The following is a 21,681-nucleotide window of genomic DNA, read 5'->3' as shown; positions in this document are numbered from 1 at the left end:
TTTGTTTTACAATTTTTTTGTATTTTGTTTTGTGGTTTCTCATTTCATTATTTTGTTAAGGATTTTCCTACTTAAATGAATTTTTGTGATTGTTTCCTTTGTCTGTCTGTCGTTTGATATAACGTTAACCGTCCCTTTGCCTGCCACTCTGTCTCTCCCTCTGATACGCTGGATATTATGAAACAAAGCCGAAAAGATCAAGGGCTGTACACTTAAATAATAAAATAAGTTCTTGCGGGGGGATTCCACATGCTACACTACACTTTTAGCAAAAGCTTAAAATAATATTCTCCTGAAATAACATTAAAATTTTGATTTTCAATTTACATTTTTTTCGATTCAATTCACTTTTCTACCCATTTGTAAAAACATTTTTGAACAACTAAAAAAAGATTAAAAAAACCAATGTTGGGAAGCAAAAGATATTTACAATTATATAAGTTAAAAATGAATTACAGTTCGTTACGGTTTAAATTTTGTTTCTTCCCATAGATGATGTGTATAAATCGCGTGTGTGTGTGTGTGTGCGTGTGTATCGCATAAAATAATTGTCAAATATTGATGAAATGGCCAGCAATCGAGGACCGGAATCAAGTCCAAAAGACGTTTAAAAACTAAACTAAAACCTATCAAAAAATAGTCATAAATTTGTATAACAAACACAAGGATTAAAGGAGTAGCACACACATTCAAAATACAGGAGATGAACGCTTGAGGGGGCGAGGTGGCGAGGGAATCTGTTAAATCTTACGACTAAATGCTCTTATTTGAACAATTTGCAATTAGAAAGAGACAACAACACAGGGTACGTGGCCATGGAGGGGACATGCTAGTGGATGTGGAGGGGTTAGGAGACTGTCCTCCGCCGGCCTCCGGCCTGTCGCCACATTCACCGCATCCATGCGGACTTGCGCTTGATCTTTGTACGCAATCCACGCACAGGCTTCACCTTATTCTTGACCGCTGCCGCTGCTATTGCCGCAGCATTGGCCATAGCAGCAGTGAGATGTTGGGGCAACATGGCTGCCTGTCCTCCAGCCAAGTAGCTGCCATTTACGCTGCCAAACAGCTCTGTATGCTGCTGTTGCATCTGATGTTGCTGCTGCTGCTGTTGCATCTGGTGGATCTGGTGCTGCTGCTGCTGCTGTTGGGCCAACGCCACATTGGCGGCGGCACTGCTGAGGAGTGCCATCTTGCTGCCGCTGCCATTCGAGTAGACAGACTGTGGTGTGGACGACAACAGTGGCTGGTACTGTTGCAGGAGGTGGTGCTCGTGATCCTCCTCGAGACTGTGGCTGGAGGGGCGCTTGTGTGGCGAGCCGTGACTGCTGCCGCTGCTGCCGTTGCTGTGATAATGCGTGGTGGCCACCGAGCCGCACTCAACGATGGATGAACGCGACAGTGAGAGCAGAGCATCGACACCATCACGATGTCGCTGCTGATCGGCCAACTCCTCGGGCGTAATGTTGTGACTGTGGAGAAGAGGGAAGGGAATTAGGTTGATTCAAGGATCCCGCCCGCCATGCCCTAGGGGACTCACTTCTCCTCGCTGCTGTCGTAGGCCGCATCAGAGCTGGCGCAATTGCTGTCCGATCCACCGCCGACATTGGCCTGAGCCTGTAGCTGCATCTGGGCCGGTGTTTGCCCCGCCAGAATATTGCCATTCATAAGAGGTGTGGAGGCGCCGCTATCCGCATTGCTATTGCCGCCAGCGGAATAAGTGTGATCCTCGCTGGGCGAACTCGTAATCACTGGGGCCCTGCAAGAGACAAATACACATAAGGGTAGAGGAGGAGACTATAGGTTTTGACCGGTATGCTGGCTTACCCATTTTGAAAGGACTCGGTGAAGGCCTTTGGTCCGTGTTTGAGGAAGAGCATGGCCGCCGCAGCATGCACATCGTCCATGCTGTCCGCTCCGCAATCGCGCGCCAAGCGCTCAAAGTTAATGCCATCCCCATTGGCAGTTGGGCCAGCAGCAGCAGGAGCAGCCGCACCTCCGTTGCCCACATAAATGCACCTGCCGCCGGTGCCGGTGCCGTTGCCGTTGCCATTGCCGTTGCCGTTGCTGCTGCTGTTGTGGTTTTGGTTACCCGCATAGTCGGCCGATACATCGTCATCGTAGACATCGCCGAGGAGCAGCTGGCGCGTCGGCGGTCCACCATCTTCGCGGATCTTGCGGAAGGCCTTGGACAAGTAGGGAAACAGCTTAGGATCGACACGCGCATGACTGGCACTGCCTCCTCCGCCGCCGGCACTCGATAGTGGACTGGTTGGCATGGCGGCCGATTGACTAGCACCACCGTTAGCCAGCACCAGGCCATTGCTTTTCGTGGGTGTGGCCAGTGCCACTGGAGCCGTAGAGTTGCCACAGGCAGCGGCGGCGGCGCCGGCAGCCACGCCATCAAGCACATCATATCCGCCGGATGATTGGGCCGCGCCATGTCCACTGGGACTCTTCAGCGATGTGCTGATCTTGTCCACCGCTGAATTCGGAAAGAATGGCGACCGATTGAGGGCCTGGATGAGATTTTGACGCTGTTGCGGCTCCACACGCCACAACGAGCCCTTGCCCATATTGGGCGCCTTCTCCACTTTGACGAAACTCTTGTTAAGCGACAAATTGTGACGCACACTGTTCTTCCAGCCATTGGGGGCCGTCTTGAAGTATGGAAAGTGCTGAACAATCCATGCATATATCTCTTTCACAGGCAGCGCCTTCTCGTTCGAACCCTCAATGGCCATAAAGATGAGGGAGCTGCAGGTAAAATTTGGAAATCTATTTATAATCGAATCTAAAAGAGAAGTTCGACTGGGATCGCTCACCTAAAGCTATATGGCGGCTTGTTGTTTGTATGCACTAGCGGATCGTATGGCACATTGTTGGGATGCTTTTGCTTCTGCGTTGTGCTGCCTGCTCCAGCACCTCCTCCAGCTCCGTTGCTGGCATTGTTGGCGTTGTTGCTGTAGCTGCTGTTCTTGGGTGCCGATACCACATATTGGGGCGTACTGGTGTGCATCCTGGAGTTCACTGTCATATCGAACTCCTTCAGCGAATCCTCATTTTCGTAGCTGCTGTAGCTATTGGGACTGCGCAGATTCAAACCGGATCCATTATGATTCCCCATTGTTGCATTGATGGGCGGCGGTGGCGGCGACACAGACACATGCATGCCACGCTGTTGCTGCTGCTGTTGGAGGTGCTGCTGCTGCTGCTGCTGCTGCTGTTGTTGCATTGGCGTGGCATTTGTGTAATAGATGCTGCCACCTCCTCCCAGAGCCGTCTCCGTTGGTGCAGTCGAAGAACTGCCAAAAAAAAAACAAACAAATAGAGAGATTATTTTTATGGACTGCCAACGAAGAGGCGGAAATCCTTGAGATACTCACATGACATGTGTGGATCCGGCGAGATTATTCACAAAACTGTAGCCACCCGTCAGGGGCGAGGCTGTGATCAATCCCGTTGTGGTTATCAGCGTCGAATGCTCGGGCAGGTGCTGTCTGTTGCTGTTGCTACTACTGGGATTGCTGCTGCTTGTATTCCAGGGCATTGTGCCAGCGCCAGAGAACTTGACCGTTTCGTAAACGGTCGTATAGCTGCTGGCTGCCTTGGGGCCTGGACTATTTCCAGCCCCATTGCTGCCACCCGATGATCCATTAACCGACATGGAGGAAGCGGATGCGGAAGCGGAGGTGGACGTGGAGCTAAGCGATGAATTGTTAGATGATGCGGGCGAACTGACCACCGTCACTGTGGAGGCCACATGGTTGCTATGGTCCACATGGACGTTCATCTTCTCCCGCAAATATTTCTTGTGGGGATGGTGGGTGGTTGTATTGTGGTGGTTGCTGTTGTTATTATTTGGGGAGCACGGCAGGGCGGACGAAACAGAGACCGTTGCCATGGATGTGGGGGAGGAGGTCTTGAATGTTGTTGCACCCGTCCCATTGCTGGTCACATAGAGCTGTTGGGGCTGCTGCTTGGCGGGCGAAATTGTGGCTTGTGCTGCTGCTGGTGTGTTGCTGTTGCTGCTGCTGCTGCTGGTCACCACCACAGGCATGTAGCTGGTTCTTGGGGCCATCGTCGTCGTTGTTTTGGTGGCCTTGTACTCCACCACTGTGGTGGTGCCGCTGGGTCCCTTGTGCACTGTCGTGGTGCTGTAGACGCCTCCCGGCGTCCCCTGCTGTTCGCCCGTCTCCACCATATCGATGCTGCACGCCGGCAGCTCCTCAATGAGATCGCCGACATGGCAGACTGCCGCAGGAGCCTTGAGGGCCACAGCTGCTGTCCGTTTGGCCTGCGATGCGGCCGTTGTGGCTCCGCTGCTCGTGACAATCCCCTTGATCAGATTGCTGTCGCTCAGCCACGACAAGGAGCGCAGCTCCCCATCGTCCGCTCCAGCTGCAGCCGCTGCAGCGGCGGCCAATGCATCTGCCGAACCCATTTCCAGGGGCTCGGCGGCCAAAAGTACAATATTTCCACCCGTTCCAGCGCCACCACCGCCCGTGGGCGTGGTAGTGACTGCAGTGGCACTACTGTCGTAGGCCGTGAAGCCGCCGTTGTGGTTCGGTTGGAGGACGACATATTTTGAGCTGGTGGCCTGCATGTTGCCACCTCCGTGATTGATGCTGCTGCTGCTGCTATTGCTGGTACTCGTGGTGGATGATGATGAGGCTGCTGCTGCTATTATGGAAGATGCGGTTGATACTGGTGCTGCTGTTGATGCTACTGCTACTGGTGCTGTTGCTGTTGCTGAGGTTCTGATAGGTGGGGGGATTACGCTGCGGTATCCATGTACGGCACTTGGTGCCGACGCTGGCGCTGGCGCTGCTGTCGTTTGTAGATGGCCACGCAATTGGCCAAGATCCCGCGTGGTCAGCACCTGTGCGGGATTATCTGTGGACATGCTGCAAGAAAGAGGTCAACAATTTAGTGAGGAACCAACAATTGTAAGGATTTATTTGTCGAAAGCCTTAAAATATAGTTTCATACACAAATTTCCCATACTCGAAAAGGTAACTTGATTTTTTCTGAGTTACGAGAAATTAGACCTTCGCTTTAATTTGTCTTGCCGGATTTTTTTACCGAGAATGCCCATTGCATTCCCAAAATTAAAAGACATGTCGTGCGTTTTAAAAACGGAGAAATAAGAGACAAAATGCTTGCTAGACTCAGATCATCATCATGGAACGATCATGAGTGCTCCTCGTCTGTATCTGGAAGATATTGTCTCATCGTTAAGTCTGAAATTCTTTGGGTAAATCACTTCGCTCAGACATGAACATCATTTCATGGAGTATTTTTAGCCATTTTGATGATGTAATGATTGATTTGACGAAATTATCAATGTTGCTGCACTTTGCGTCGAGACAGTCATTTAATGGATGTCGTGAGCATGACTAGACACAATCGGTTGTTGTTGTTGTTTTTTCGATGCTGCAACGAACGTCCTTCACACAGCATTGGTTGCCTACTTTGCTGCGCATTGTTACACACGTACATCGAATGTACGCGAGTGTGTTCAAACAGCAGCGGACATACGAATAGTTCCGCTGCTGAAAGAGCACACAATTTACAGATACACCATTTTTAGACACACAACTTGTATCTCTGAAAGATTGTCAACACCAAACTTTCAACGGATTTTTCAACCTATCATCTCTTTTTGACTGTTACAATTACTTTGACCGCGACTGTGTGCTTTTTACTTGTGCTCTCCCACTCTGAGTCTCTCACTCTGGCTATCTTTGTCTGACTATCTCTGCTGCTGCTGCTCTCTCGTTTGTCGCTGCCATTTTATTGCTGCTTTGCTAGTTTACGTGTGTTAGCTTTTTGTGCCGTTTTATGACGCGTCGGCAGGGCAGCAACAACGTCGGCGACGTCACCCACAAGCCCGCATCGCGTCGCGTCGCTTGAAGCTATTAGCGCGCTCTGTCTGCCTGCAAGGGTTCACCTGCCATGCCCGCTTTTTCTCTCTCACTCTCTCTCTCGGAGTCAGGCACTCCTTATGCCTGCTGCTCTGCCTGCTGCCTCGCCTCTGCTGGCTGGCATGTGTGAGTGATTAGTGGATTATCTTATCAGCAGTTTTCATTTTAGTTTCGTGTGTTCATGGCTGTTCATGTGTGTGCGTTTTGGGCTTTGGTTATAGTTTATTTCTTTACACTTGCATTCGAAGAGTAATAGAAGCAGATGGAAATGTAACAGAAACGACAATAAATCAAAGAGCGAGTCCAAAGATTATTATTTCATTCATGCATTCACCCCCACCTCATTAACCTCACTTTTACATATTCTCCTGCATTTACCCAAGCTTCTCTCACATTGCATTTCAAGACATAACAGAAAAAATCAAAACAAAAATGCACCCCAATGCATGTTGGAGGCTTTCTCACAAAAATGAATCCTTCATTCATCATTAGTTTATTCTCTCTCCATCCTTTCAGTCAGTCTTTCAGCAGTACCCAATACCCGTCCGTCATTCACTCAAGCCCACAATCAATAATTACTTCATTACATTTATTCATCTAACAATTGATTTCATCGAATATTCATTGAACCCCCTAAAGCGCAGTTTGCAATTAACTTAAATATTCATTTTCTCTTTTTGGGCCAACTTTTTTGCTGTTAGGCAAGCGGCGACACGGTGCTATGGGTGGCATGGGGCATTTAGTGCGGTGCCGGGGTGGCAGCCAACAAAGTGTATTATTATTTATTGATTTTCAACAAAGACCAAATATACACATGTATGTGCATATGTATGTATGTATATAGGTACAACAAAAACAAATAATACAACAAAATAAACACACTAAAAAATGGCCGGCAAAGAAATTTACTTTGACATGCCGTTAGTTGGTCTTCTTCGTCTCTCCATATTCGTTTTTGTTTTGCATGTGCAAAGAGCAGCAGAGGCAACAACAATAAAGCGCGCCACAACAAACGAGAAACAGAATGAGAACGAAACGCACAAAGCAATAGCAGTAGAGAAACAACAATAAGAAGAGCACCAAAAACAAATAAAAAGCTCGCACTGTCGCTGTCGCTACCTCTGCTACTGGCTAAGACGACCTCCAAAACTGGCGTCGCAACGCTGTTTCTCCCACCTTACAGTGGCGTCTCAAATAAATAGACAAGGCTCTGGGAGCAACGCTGCGACGCAGTTTTGTCATACCCTTTGCTTAATCTGAGTATTTGCGACTTTGCAATGATATGAGTGAGTTTATCGTATAGGATCGAGCCGCAAGTGTATCAAGAGCTTCGGCCTCTGACGCTGGCCTTCCTTAGCCGATTTTCGAAAGTTTACATCGTTGTCTTGGCAACTTTTTTTTGCTGCTGCTGCTGCTGGAAAAACAACAACAACAAAACCAGCGGCTAAACCAACACAAAATGTATGAACAATTCTAAACATTTTTGCAGGACAAAATTGGGATGGTGAGGGGATATATGCTCCGAGAGTCTCCTATTTCCTATCTCTCTCTCATCTGTTCTGTACGTATTGAGACACAAAGAAAATTGTTTGACTTTCATGAGAGCCCGCTCGCCTCACAAGGCCTCACCTTGTCTTTAATACACTTTGGAACAACGTGGTTTTTCGTGAGGACAGGCCAATGCGAAGAGCAGTGTCTGTGTGTGGGGTGGTGTGAACGTGAGGTGGAATGGGATCAGAGAGGTGTATTTAACCGGAGAGGGGCGAGTTATGGCTATGGCTGCCTTTGACATAATAAATTAGCAAATATGGCCGCTTAGAGACACCAACACAACTGCAACTATTTGTTAGACACACATGTAAAAACAAACAGATACTGTGGTAGCCGCTTGCATGACGTTCCGATACACAGGCCGCTGCCGATACACTTCGCTCTCTTAAATGCCGTAACACAACACGCTCTCTTTCTTTTTGCATTTTCTCTGTTGTTTATCGTTTTTTTTTGTTTTCCAAAGAGAGCAGGGAAGGCCTTGTGAGCCGCTCTTTATTTTCTCTTTTGATTTTATTTTGTTTATTATTGCCTTTTCTTTCTCGCACTCTCTCTCTCTCTCTTGTACGTTTCTTCTTTTGGTTGTGTGGTGATTAGGAGAGGAGACGCCGACGCCACCTAGTCACAGTTTACGTTCTAGAAACGTCAAATGTTCTGTGACCTGCAGACCTTTGTGTTGGCAAGCAGTTGGAAAGCAGGAGAGGAAGCAGTGGAAAGAAGAATCAGCAGCAGCAGCAGCTGCTTTAAATGTCAACGGGAGGAGAGCTGCCACCCACAAATGTCAGTCAGTTGTTCAGTGGATAGAATGATGGAATACAAGGATAAGTGGGCGCAAGGATGATTGAGAGTGTGCGAGTGTGTGGGAAGGACAAGTATGCGAAGGAAAGGCGAGGTGAAAGGAAACAAGGAGAAGGAAGAGGAAATGAGGCAACACTTGCATTTTGGTGCCACTCTTCTAATTGTGATTCTCCCCCAATTAGCCAGCAAGCTGTAGAAACAGGCAGCAGCAAGAAAGCAAGCAGCGCGTGGTGATAACTGTACCTGAGCGTGTGTGCTGCTTGCTAAAAAACACACAAAATAAAGAACATAAACAACAATCGCTAATGAAACGCCAGCCAGGCCAGCCACTGGATGAGGCCGTTTCTGATGATGTTCATGTAGAATGATGATTCATCCAGATACACACACACACACATACATACATACGAAGGCATCAAGTATATGCTATATGCAATATAATGAGCATTCTAAGCTAAGGGGGAGCTAGGGGAAAGCTCTCGCCAAAAAACCAGAAAGTATCATAGACATGACCTTTTGATAACACCCCCATCTGGAGGAAAGTGAACTTTGACCTTAAGGATACACACTGTCTATTATTAGCAAGATATGCCGCTGTAGCTGCAAATAACTTTTGCATCCTTTCCACGACACCCTTTAATAAACGAACTGCTTGCAAATGGCTGATTGTGGCAATCATTAGCTCACCCTTGATACCCTATCAATCCGGCTTTCCCATTATTCAAACAGCTGGTTCAAGAACTAATGATCAACCATAAGAGACAGTTATGTTGCAGAAATGCAGTTATTTCATCACAGCTTTCATTCTTTCGTGTTGAAGCAGTACCCACGCATGGCATACCCTGCGCCATCGGAATACCTGGCTTCGACACCACTGTACAAGATAAAAAACTGCGTGTAATCATCGTGCAACTGATCATCCTGCCCTGCTTCAACTTCTCTGCACCCCTCCATAGCGACCAACAGCCAGCATGATTTTTGTTGTTGTGAAAATTGTCGCCCAATTGAAAAGCCAGAGAAGGAGAGATATACATTTAGAGTGAGAGACAGAGACATAGAGGTATGGATGTGAAAATCTATATGGAGAAAATGTTAAATGAGTGGCTTCCTCTTTAAATACAATAAATAGCAACGAATGTAAAAGGAGCGTGAGAAATATGATGATCAAAAACAATCAAACAAAACAAAAATCAACAAAATATGCAAAAGAGAGAGGGGAGATAGATACAAATAGAGGGGGAGAAATGTTTTTAATGCCGGCTTTCTGCTGTGCCTTTTGCAGAAAAAAAAAACTGCGATCTCATAAATTAAATTGAATTATATTTTAATTTAATTTCTTTGTGCCGTAAATATGCTGCTTTTGCTTTTATTTTTGTTCTATAAAAACATTCGTATAAAAATAACACAAAACAAAATTTATAGCCACAGCTTTCCAAACATTTCACGTAACAACAAAAGAGAGATTGAGAGAAAAAGCGAGAGAGCGGGCGTAAGAGAGCGCCGAAAAGCTTTTGCATACTTCCGGCCATCAACAAGATAACAGGCAACAAAAAGTGGAATAGCAACCAAAACAGCCAACAAAAGCATCAACAACAATAGCAACAACCACAACATAAAGAAAGAACAGCAACAAAAAGGTAAAACGAAAACGAAACAAGAATCAAAAGGAAAGGGAAACACAACAACTTCTGCTTGAGCATTTTTTGAGAGTATGTACTGCAAAAACTCAATGCTCTCTCTTTCTTAGTGAGCTTACTCTCTCTCCCGCCCTCTTTCTTTATACTGCATTCTCTCTGCGTACCTCTGTCTGTGTGGGGCATTGATGAAATATAAACAAATATTTCTGAATTATTTTCAAACAAAATCTAATTTCATCATAACTGAAAATTTGAATACTTGGAAAATTTTTTAAGAGTTTTCCAATAACCTTTATTAACTTCAATTACTGTTGGATTTTCCTTGTAAATATTTCGCTCGGATTTTGCAGGCTTTTTTTTAAATAAGAAAATTTTTTAGGTTATATCTTTAGATATGCAAGAATTTTCTCTAGACATAACAACAATATAGAAGCGTCGGAGGGGGCAGAGGTAGTAAAACAAAAGTTACGATGCCGACGAACCACGCGGCGTATACGTAATGCTCCCTGACGTATTTCTGTTCTCACTCTCTCTCTATGTCTCTCTGTATTTTTCCCCTGCACATTACGTATACGCCTCATCGAAAAGCGAAAAGAAAAACTATAAAGAACGTAGGAGATAAAAAAACAATAAAAACACAGCTAAAAAATGAGAGTACAAATTCAATACAAATTTATAAAATAAAACAAAGTGGAATCAGAGATTATAAAAATCGGAAAATGTGTGTATTTTTAACAAAAAATAAAACCATGTACAAAAAAAGCGACCATAGAAAAAGAGAGATAGAAATAAATAACACAAATACACGCACACACACATGGACATATAGAGTAAATCTTAAACATGTATGCATGCATACATAGACAGAAAAAAAAACGCAACAAGGCTGCTAGAAAAACGCTTTTGGCGTTTATAATTGTTGCCCACTGTTCCTCTCTCACCAGACTACAACATACAACCCCACCCCCCACCAGAACGACCGACCAATCTTTGCATATATTTTGAAAAACAAAACTGCTTTTCACGCGTTCATGTTGAAGCGAGACAAAGCGTGGCTAGACAAAGAGAGATAGAGATAGCGACCAAATAAATGGGCGCGGGAGAACGCAAAGAGCGAGAGAGCGGGAGCACTTTTAGTGTGTCACACAAGTCAAATCCCCCGACTCTTTGCCCCTCTGCACATATCACATCACCATCAACGTGTAGTGGTGGCTTTAAAAATAATTATTCATGATTATGATTTTATTATCACTTTTGAGCAGGATTCCACCATCATGCACAGTGGACACTCAGCAGTCCGCTCAACAGCTGCCCTCACATTCCAACAAAGAGAAAACATTCTGGCAAGGCAAGCTTTCACTGTACTTTTATTTGCACACATCACAGTTGATGTGGAATATGGAACTGCTTGGCTTGGAGCGCACACACATGGCTGGCAAGCAGGAGAGAGAGATAGAGAGTGAGTGAGAGAGCGACACGAGGGAGCGTGCGACGCTAACGCTTAACACTGACGTCGCTGTCCACAATTTCAACGTGGTTTTTCTTAGCTTCTCTGTTGTTGTTGTTGTTGTTGTATTAACTGGTGGTTTTTGTTTTGTTTGTTGTTTCTTAGCCTATAGGTTTTATTTTTTATTTTTACACTTTTGTCGCGTGCCATTTAGTTGCTTGATTATGAAATCGTCTCGTACAAAGTAGAAAAAATAACTTTAAAATGAAGAGAGAGGTAAAGAATTTCCCAAAATTAAGCATTATAGTCTCGGCAAATGCTTTTTTCCCTTTCCTACACACACACACACAATATTTGTTGGTTTTTTCTGCTCGCACACACAGACACACACACGCACTCCTACCACTACCTTTACACTCTATTGCTCTCTCATGTTCCACCGTTTGTTTTTCGGTTGTTTGCTGATATTGCCGTTGTTTTACTTCCACATACCTCTGCTCCTGTTCCTGCTTCTGCTCCTCCTTCTGCTGTTTCTACACCCATACAAGGCGTTCTACTGCTTGTTATGGTTGTGCTCGCTGCTTTGTTTTATTTTTTTGACTGCTTTGCTTTTTCTGCTCGCTGTGACGCCGCGCTGCTTTAAACTGCTGCTGATGTTTCTGTTGTCGCTTCCAGGGATGTACACGTTTTCATTAGCTCTCGCCTTCTATCACGTCAAAAAAAATATTTATATACACATACATTTATTTTTCAGATATAAATTAACCGCATGTCGTTTTGATTTTAAACACAAAGCTTGTCTGACATTCACTCAAGTCTCAAAAGAAAAACTGTAAATACAATTTACTTTTTGTGTTGATTTCTGTGTCTTTATTTATTATTTTAGTTAATCTCGAACCGTAAGGCACGCGAGCAGGCAAACGAATGAAGCGAGGCGGCGGCGAGTGCCGCCGCAATTTACAAAAAATTCCCGAAGACAGCGTCGCACTGTGGTCCCAATGACCACTTTTCTTGGTCAAAAGCTAATTTTTAAAAGTTAAAGCTAAGACGTGGTTTTTGGCGTACCAGAAATTTGCATAGATGGCGGCACCTTCGCAAAATCAGCTGTGAAACCCAGTGGTCATTATTGCGCAGCATGTGCAGTGAAAAAGTACCAGTTCTATTGCTGTTTTAAATGTCTCATGAATTGAAAAATTACGATTAACTGATCCAATTTTTTGGATGCATTTTATTCAGTAGGGCTTTTACTACGTATTTTGTAATGTGAACGGTATCTAGTAGCTGGGGATGTTTTCGTAATTGTATGCTAAAGTTATGCCTTCAATATGTATCAGTTCGTAGTAAAAACTAATTTTTGAAAAAGGTTTTTTTAATAGAGTGCCACTTAGTCCCACCTTGAAACCTATTGTGTGTCGTAGAGCAATAAATGATTGTTAAAATGTATATAGTCAGAAATGCCATATTTGACCACAACTCTTCGTCTTTTTTTTTATAGAATCTTGCACTGCCAAACATATTCCCATCCTTTTTTTTGCTTCTAACATTTTGAGACAAACAAAAATAAATAAACACCGTATAAAAAATGCTTTGTGGGACAAACAATTCGATTTTCCTGTATTTTAAAGCTGTTTTAATTCGTGCTACGACTTTTTTATAGAATCTTACACTGCTAAACATATTACCAACCTTATTTTGCTTCTAACATTTTGAGAAAAAATATAAAAACCGATTTTGCCTTTAAAAAATAGACGGTGGCACGCCCAAACATGCACCTTGCTATTCTTAACTAATATAAAAAAACTAAATCAAAATATCTTATTTCGTTCGCGAGTTATTAATTTAGGACAACAAAAGTGGTTATTGGGACCATAGTGCGTCGGTCGCATACACATACACACTCGAAAGCACACACAAACACACCACGCCGCGCTTGGACAGTGTGTATGTGTGTGTGTGAATGAGCGGGATTGAGAGCCGGCAAAAGCAAATCATCGTAAACAAGATTTGTAGAGCGAGATGGAGAGAGAGAACGAGAGATACAATCGAAAGAGGGAGCGTGTGTGAAGCGTTCGCGCATGACATTGCCATTTATTGAAAAAGTGAACAACAGCTCTCTTGCGTTGGCAAACACTCAGAACATAAACAAATCTTTCTCTCTCTCTCTCTACGGTTTCCATCCCCCTACTCTCTCTCCACTAAGCATTACTAAAACATAAACAAGGACTACAACAAAGAGGCAGGCGGGCACAACAAACAGCTGTTTGGGCTAGGCTTCAACAAAACCAGTCATCAAAAGCTCTCTTTCTGTCACCCCTTTCATTCCGCTCTCTCACAATCTTTGACCACGCAGTGAGTCACAAAAAAATAGCATTCGGAATGTTTATAAATAAATAAATTGCACAGCAATTACGATTATCATTGCATTTCAACCAAATGAGATAAACCATTATGGAAATCATTTAAATTTCAAGTATTTCAAGTACCATCCTGCCTAGGCAAACATTTGTCGACTTTTTGCATAATCAAATAAAAAAAACAAACACCAACAAAAACCTAAACCGGGCTGTGCTTGATTAATGCATAATTAAATTAATTAAAAATCAACATCGGAGGAGTTTTGATCGAAATCTCGAACAAAATGAGGCAAAAGCAATAGCAACATTATGGAAAGACAAGTTTTGAGGGTAGCCGATGCTTTTCATACCCTTTGCAGATGCATTTTTCTGATTTTCGTTTAGCTTTGTTGAACTATGAGAGGACTTTTGGGTAAGTTGGGGTTGAACCCCCTTTAGAGGCAGAGGTTTACTCCACCATTGATTCTACATGTTAACCTCTATTTATATGTTTGCAAATACAATTTCTAATCAAAAACAAGTATGGCCTCTTGAAGGGTAAAACAATAACGCAAGCGACACCGTCGTCGCCATCGACACGTGCGACAGCCACACACTCACGTCGTCGCCCATTGCGGGCAAGGTGGGCTATAGAGCGGGGGTCGCAAGCAGAGCAGGCAGGAAATAAAATAAGCCGAAATATACACACACACACGCACACGCAAGAGAGATATAGAGAGAGGGAATGCAGTTGTTGCCGTTTAACCATATTTAATTTTAGCAGAGCAGCGGAAAATTGAACAACGACGGCATTGTCGCTCGTATTTGTTGAAAATAAAAATAAATGTATACAACTTTTTTCCCCCCACTAGCCCTCCTGTGAAGACCTCATCACCCATACCCATCCGTGCCGTCGCACGCACAAAGAGAGAGAGAGGGAGAGAGCCAACAGAAAGAGAGCGGCCCATAGCAAGAGAAAAGCGCAGTGGAAAAGACAAGGCAAGGCAAAGAGCGTAAAAATGAAGTTTGCCGGCTTTTTGGATGCGTTCAAATTTCAGAAGCGGGAAGAGCAGGAGGCGACAGAAAGGTAAAGAAGAGGAGGAGGCCGTACCGAAAAGAGAAGTCTTCTCAAAAGGAGGAGACAATAGCAAGAGCAGTAAATGAAACAGGAGGAAACACAACAAAAACAAAGAAAAACTAAATCGAAAAAAGCTTCCAAAATAAAATAATTACCGAACCGGCAAGGATATACCTTTTATGTACCCTATACCTTCCATTAGATAGTAATTTATCTTTAAATAAACCGTTTTTTCACGTACGCAAGAGAAAAGAGATTAAAATATATTCAAAAATGTTGCATGAGGAACCTAACAACTGTTCTTTTTAACAGAGGGCGCTTCGTCTCTGACGACTGCCCACAAATCGCTCGGGCTTCGTCTGTGCAGCTGAGACGCACGATCCCAAAATGTTAAGTCGTTGGCGAAGCGCAAAAGTCGCACAAGCGAATGGTTCAAAATGGCATACCTAATAATGTAATAACAAATTGTATGTCTTGGGCATGACGAGGCATATTTTCGCCGAGACTGGAACCGACTGCGCCTCACTAAAGACTACTGTAAGAATTTGTTATAGGATTCTGAGACGGACTCAGAGTCAACTGCTGAAGGAGTAAACATAAACTTTTCCGAGAAGAAACATGACAATTGATGAACTTTGGAATATATAGAATTCGTATGACTCCGGTCTTCAGTCGTTTAGTCGATCATAATCCGGTTTATACTATAATGTTTTTGGTTCGCTTCTTTCACTTTGTTACCAGCGACATGTGACCAAAATTGTAGTTCGTTCTGCATCTATACATGTCATGTGGCTTGCATGTGCATTTAGTATGCTGTTGCTTTGGCATTTAAGTTTATCCGATGCCCTGCTCTGTCTGGCACACTGCGTTACGCTCTACCACCCAAAAAAATAAAAAATCTGTTGCCAGGCGCGCACTCTCTCTCTCTGTCTTCATTGCTTCCACCTCCCACATACACGCTAAACCCTATACCGACTCTCGTACCGTTCAAAGTGATATCGTCTCGAAGCTAAATCTGATCATTCAAATTTCATTTTCAATTGAATTCAACAAAAATAAACACATCGTGTGCTCGTCTCGTCTCGTTCTCTGCTCTCCTCTCCACTGGCCAGAGCATTCTCCTTCTATAGAGTAGTCTTCTTTTTCTTTTTCTGGTTTTTTTTTACTATAAGCAATTACACAAGGCATACTACACTCGACTCTTGAGGTATCGTGTCGCTACTACAAGAACAACAAATTGGGTCAACCGCAATTAAATACAACTAAATATAGACAAAGCACATTTTCCTCGCAAAACGAAACTAAACAAAACAAAAGGGTAAAGCAAAACTTTTGCAAAAGAGAAAAAAAATAATAATAAATGAGAAAAATAAACAAGAAAAATATACACAGCGTTGTTTACTCGCTTCTAAGTTTCAGGCTGATAAGAAACTGAGAGAGAGCGATCATCGTTGCGTATACGTAATATGTATGTAGCTGGAAAAAGATTTCAAGGAATGCAAACGAGAAACGGGATAAAACGGGAAAAGTACAGGAAAAAAGGAGTAAGAGCAGGAAAGAATGGACATTAATTGTGTACCATAAAACTTATATTACTTTTCTTCGCTGCAAACTCTACCTCTCATCACGCGCTCTCTTTCTTCACGCATCATTTGCATTGTCAACCCACAAAAATGTCACTATCAATTTCATAATCTGTACATTTAACCACAAATTAATTTTTTACATTATGTTATCCATTCGTGCGTGATGATTGAAAACTCTCAACAAACAAAACCAAAAATGGAAAATGAAGCAAGATAACATTTTTATTACCCACTCCCTGCCTTATTTGTTTGCCAGGGCTGCCCTCCAATCAACCCAATTGACAACCACACACACACACAACCAAAAATGCAAACATGCACACAAATGCGATAAACGTTTCCCACTAATTAGCACATTTTGGAAGCAAACGCAAATGTTCAATGCTGCACAACATAGTCATAGAGCACCCGACTGACTGCATGTGAGTGTGCGTGTAGTTCTGTTAAACATTTAGTTAAATAGTTGAATTGATAATTGATAGAAATAAGAGCAAAGCAGAGAAGAGCAGAACGACAGAGGGAGAGAGAGAGAGCGAAAACAGAAATAGTTGGCAACTAGTTATGACACTGCTCGAACGGAAAATTATCAAGGTTTGCATTTTAAATAGGGTACCTACTATTTGTATATCATTTCGATAAAAAAAAAACGAGACGCAACAAAAACCCCCAGCTGTGCGAACAATTGTAATTCCAATAGATGAACAGCGGCGCCCTCCTCCCCATACGTGTTTATCTCCAAAGAAGCAGTTGTCAGAGGGCTGACGTTCGGAACACTCTACAAAATATGTTGTGAAAGTGTTTTAACTCGTTTGTTGAAATTTGGTTACAATTTTTTACAGGACGCACTGCACTGTTATCAGTTTCTACATAAGTATTTACATCGCCAATGATTCAGTATATCCAACTTTATTTTGATTATACTTTCCTAATGCTTCTCCATGGATATTTGTATGTAATTCTCAACATCTCTGACCATCTCTTTCTTGCCTGCATTTATCGTTTAAGCTCAGTCGCCTGTACTGTCGTCACACTGTCACGGTGATTCTGCTATCTACACAATTCCTCTGCTTCTTGTCCTCCTCCCTTCATCCATGTTGCTATGTTACAGCTGTAGCAGGACGGGCCGGCCTCCTTTTGCTACTGCAACTGTAAATCTCCACTGTTAGCTCATCTGTGATCAGCTGTTACTGCATCTTCTGCTCCTTTATCTACTGCTTCTGCTTATGCCGAGTTCTGCTCCATTTTCTGTTGTTGTATAACAACCAACAAAGTTGTCGGCGGGTACAGGGCAGGGGCTGGGCAATGGCTGTCGTCGTCTCCTGTTGCTGTTGCTACTTTTAAGTTTTTTGTTTGCATTTTGCGCACTATTTCGCTGTTTCTGCTGCTGTTGGTGCTGTCGCTGTAGCTGCCACGCCATATCTTATCGCCTCAACCGCACACAAAGTTGTCGAATGACTTGTGTTGGCATAGTGCTTTGTGAATATGTACGCATACGCGCGTACCCATTTGTATCTGCATCAGCATCTGTGTACAGTTTTACGCACACGTGTGTGACTCTCTCTCTTTTTTTCTCTCTCTCTCTTTACATAGTACACATATATCTGTGCATGTGTGTGGTGTGCCTGACAATATACAAAAGTGTACATAATTATTTTCATTTTTTATGTAATCAACAAACAGCGCCTCAGTGTCGTAGACGTCGCAGTAGGTCTTATGCCGATGCCTGGCCTGGGTTCTCAAAAAAAGCACACACACACATAGACGCACGACACACGCACAGGCAATGTGCTCGCGAGGTGCAGAGTTACCAGAAAACTAGAGACTATCCCTAGAGTATCAAAGTTTCAGATACCCTTTTAGATCAATGGTTGTTACCGGCATCTAAAATATTCCACCCTATTTACCACTTTACTCAATGCGATTTTGGCGAAGGTTCCTTCAATGTGTTGCAAAAAACTGGTCAAAACAATCATGCCTCTTCTTCAAAGAGGTATCGAAACAGTAATAGAGAAATAAATAAAAAGAGGAGACGGGAACAGGAGAGAGGCAAAACTTTTAATGGTACAAGCAGAGTTCTGCGTCTTGCGTGATTCTTTAATAGTTTTCCCATCGCTCTACCACCCACCCCCTCAAGCATATAACATGTCGAAAAACGTTCCGCCGCGATATTCAATTAGTTTTTAATCCACCTAGCCCCGCACCACACCGCACGCTTCACCGTTTAGGGTCTGCCTGTCCCTGTCAAGGAATTTCAATTTCCAATTGGTTTTTAAGTCGGAAATTGCCATCAGACACACACACATACGCACACATATGAATGTGTGTTTAAACATTGCTTGCGACGAGCTTTTTGAAGTTTCCAGTATCCATTATTTTGTGTTTTTTTTCGTGTTTCCTTTAGCATTCAATTGCGTTGCATAATCGCTGCCGCTCTGCCACTAACGCTGCTAATTGCACAAATACAATGCCTGAGATATGGGCTGGGGTGGGTAGGAGGAAAAAGAGCGGTAGCAGAGTCTCACGTGAGCTTCGATTTGCGCTGCGCGCCTGGCTCTGCACGCTTTTTTCCAATGCAATAAAACGAGAAAAAGAAAACTAACAAAAAAGAGAAAGAGAGAGAAGTAGTAAGCCAGGCAGGCGCAATGGCGAGGTCGCTTTATCAGAGGAGGACGGACTCAGCAGCAGTAGCGGCGACAGAGGTAGCGGCAGCAGCCTTACAATTAGCGTATCAGCGGTTGAAAGAGGGGGAGGCAGCGACGGCACACAACAAAAACTGATACGATCACAAGCTCTCACGACGCCAGAACGCTGCCCAACGACGCACTCTCTCCGTCGTGTGAGAGTGAGTATGTGTGTGTGTGTGTGTGCTGGGGTAACAGGCCAACACAAAAATAAAACAACATACAGGTATGGCCATCCAAATACGGACACTAGTGTTAAATTATTAAAATATTATATTTTCTTGTGTTCGGGGCTTTCAATTGGTTAACTTATGTATGTACATAAATATGTACAAAGAAAGATCCAGCAGAATGATGCAGGTTCTTGCGTAATATTAGACTCGAAAAATATATTTCTTAGTTTGGTGACTATATTTGTGCACACCACTGTAAATCCACTCCTCGCTATACAACAAAAACGCACACATTAACCGTGTGCGTATGCAAGTGTATTCGCAATCCACAGAAAAAAAAACATTTATTGGAAATTATGCGCAGCAAATAAATGTTTATGGCACGGTCCTCTTCCTCTATCGACGCTTTTTTGAAAGAATATTAGAGGGGAAATTTGTGTGTACATATGTTTCTTTGAATGTTGATACATACGTCATAGAACTATTAAAAATCTGCAAAAGCATGCGGGTGAATCCTCCTCCTGCTCACTACCTCCCCTATTCTACCATCACTCGTTTGCATTTTGGCTATTTTTCGTTTTTGTGTGTCGATTGTTCTACCTCGTGCGGGCAATGCTAGAAATGCAGTACGGGGGGCGTCACAGGAGCAAGAAGACACCACAAGGCAGACGCGGGGGACCCGCACACATACCAACAGCATACGCACTCTGGTGACACACACACAGCCAGAAAGAGAGAGTGAGATAGATAGGCAACACTACAAATATTTTTTTAATTTCGACTGAAACATTTGGTATACCCTTTGCATTTTCTCTCTTTGAAGTGTATGTACATACATACGATATTAAGATAGTTTTGCATTGGAAAACGTTTATAGGTACATTTATATTTACTTTTTTGGATACTCTTTTTTTAAAAAAACACTCATGGAATTCTTTTTTTAACCCTTGAAGGGTACATTCACTTCGATGCTTTGAATTAACTATGTGAAGTCAGAACCACGTTGTTGTCGCTATCATGTTCTCTTATTTCTCTCCTCTTTTGTTCTCTTGTACTATAAGTTTATCTGCATGTGTGTATGTGTGTTATTTTAAAGCTTTTCCATTTGTTTTGCTGTTGAGTTTTGTTTGTATTTGTGTTTGTTGTTAAATCAGTTTTCTTGGTTTTTTATTTTCTTAATTTTTTGTTTCTGTTTCGCTGTTGTTTTTGCTTACTTTCTTGTTATTTATTTTGCACTCACATTTTGTTTTTGCCGCCGCGCATGCACTTGCTTACTCTCACACTTGCTCTTTCTACTTCGTACTATACTTTTTGCGTCAGCGGCTCGTGTTGCTCTTTGCTTTTGGGGCTGCCTGCCTTACGTTTGTTTTCTCTCTTAGCGTTTGGGGCCGCCCCACACTCCCTCTCCCAACCCAATCGGCTGGCGGCACTTGCAAATTTTCGCTTATTTTGCGGTTTCTTTCTGTTGCTTTTTTTTAGTTTGTTTGCAAATTACAGCACTTTTTTGGTAGATTTGTTGCAAATGTCACAGTTACAATATTTTGGCACTTGTAAAAAAATCGTAAAACTAAAAACAAGAAAGAGATGCAAATATGGATATACCTACTCAAGTTGCTATAGTTGTTTGACAGCGGGACGCCTGGGTGCGGACATCAATGCAAGAAAGGAGTTTGTCGTATTGCCTGCGTTTTGTTTGTTGCGTGTACGTTTGTGTGATTGTTTATTGGTCTGACTTGCTTCTTTTAGTTTTTTGTCTGTTTTTTTTGCCAGCGCGCTCAAAACACGTCCGTTGCGCTGAACGGCACAATGCAAAATGAACACACGGGACAGCCGCACAGTCTACAGGGCAGTGGCAGGGGCAGCGGCAGCGGCAGCTCTATGTGGCAGCGGCAACAGCAACATGAAGCAAATACATAAACCAATGCAATGCCAAGGGCCTGCCAACAGAGGGTAGGGCAATCCTGCTGTGTTTCAGTTGTTTTCCATGCTTATCAGATAGAGAGATGGGATAGCAATTACGCCTTGATGTCTACCAGTGCAGTGCATTGTCCTGATGAAAATCACATGATTTGTCTTATTTAACATTGTAGCGACGCATTGGTGTCGCATTGTACCTTCTATTTTATATACCTTGGAACAAACACAGCATTGTTGTTTTTATGTGCTGTTGTTGCTACCGATTCTGACGTTCCGGTGCAGTGTCAATGGTGATCAGCGCTCGATGGCGTTACCAGATTGAAACTCACATTCCCCCCAAGCCGTTTTTTTCTCTGCCAATATTCATTAGCTCAATTAACTAATTTATTGCAATGACGGCTTTTGATTTGGTTTTGGAGATGGATGGGCAAGAAAAAAACACATGGTAGCGCTGCAGAGAGAGCGACTTGCTTGCGTTGCTGTTGCTCTCACAGTGCGAGGCCCAAGAGAGCGTGCTGATGAAGAGAGAGAAACAGAGAGAGAGTGAAAAAGAGAG

The 21,681-nt window shown here is 43.4% G+C and overlaps 1 protein-coding gene and 1 non-coding gene across 5 annotated transcripts; one reads left to right on the top strand and one right to left on the bottom strand.

Annotated features, from left to right (window-relative positions):
• LOC117581421 (mucin-19) lies at window positions 1-20,931 on the bottom strand. 4 transcript variants are annotated; one of them, XM_034268583.1, is made up of 7 exons: window positions 20,815-20,930; window positions 11,850-12,063; window positions 3,387-4,907; window positions 2,826-3,305; window positions 1,828-2,757; window positions 1,541-1,759; window positions 890-1,472 (listed from the first exon to the last, which is right to left on the bottom strand). In XM_034268583.1, the coding sequence occupies exons 3-7, from the start codon at window positions 4,904-4,906 to the stop codon at window positions 890-892; spliced, it is 3,732 nt and encodes a 1,243-aa protein (XP_034124474.1). In that variant the 5' UTR covers window position 4,907; window positions 11,850-12,063; window positions 20,815-20,930. The 4 variants fall into 4 exon arrangements, with proteins under 4 accessions (XP_034124473.1, XP_034124474.1, XP_034124475.1 ...); XM_034268584.1 differs by lacking the exon at window positions 11,850-12,063 and having other exon boundaries at window positions 20,815-20,931; XM_034268585.1 differs by lacking the exon at window positions 11,850-12,063 and having other exon boundaries at window positions 20,811-20,912.
• On the top strand, window positions 5,515-5,630 carry LOC117581669. The gene has a single exon (XR_004573668.1). It is a non-coding gene; the product is annotated as a small nucleolar RNA SNORA11 (small nucleolar RNA).
• Window positions 20,932-21,681: the final 750 nt, after the last annotated feature.

Source organism: Drosophila guanche, unplaced genomic scaffold, assembly GCF_900245975.1.
Source record: "Drosophila guanche unplaced genomic scaffold, DGUA_6, whole genome shotgun sequence".
NCBI lineage: Eukaryota > Metazoa > Arthropoda > Insecta > Diptera > Drosophilidae > Drosophila > Drosophila guanche.
Note: the sequence above shows the minus strand (reverse complement) of the source record. Positions and strands in the feature narration are given on the sequence as shown.

Excerpts from the sequence above, each read along its gene's own strand:
- LOC117581421 (XM_034268584.1), bottom strand. The coding sequence starts at position 4,906 with ATGTCCACAGATAATCCCGCACAGGTGCTGACCACGCGGGATCTTGGC. Across the intron at positions 2,758-2,825 it reads AAGCCGCCATATAGCTTTAG|CTCCCTCATCTTTATGGCCA; the intron begins GTGAGCGATCCC and ends TTTTACCTGCAG. Across the intron at positions 1,473-1,540 it reads TACGACAGCAGCGAGGAGAA|TCACAACATTACGCCCGAGG; the intron begins GTGAGTCCCCTA and ends TCTTCTCCACAG.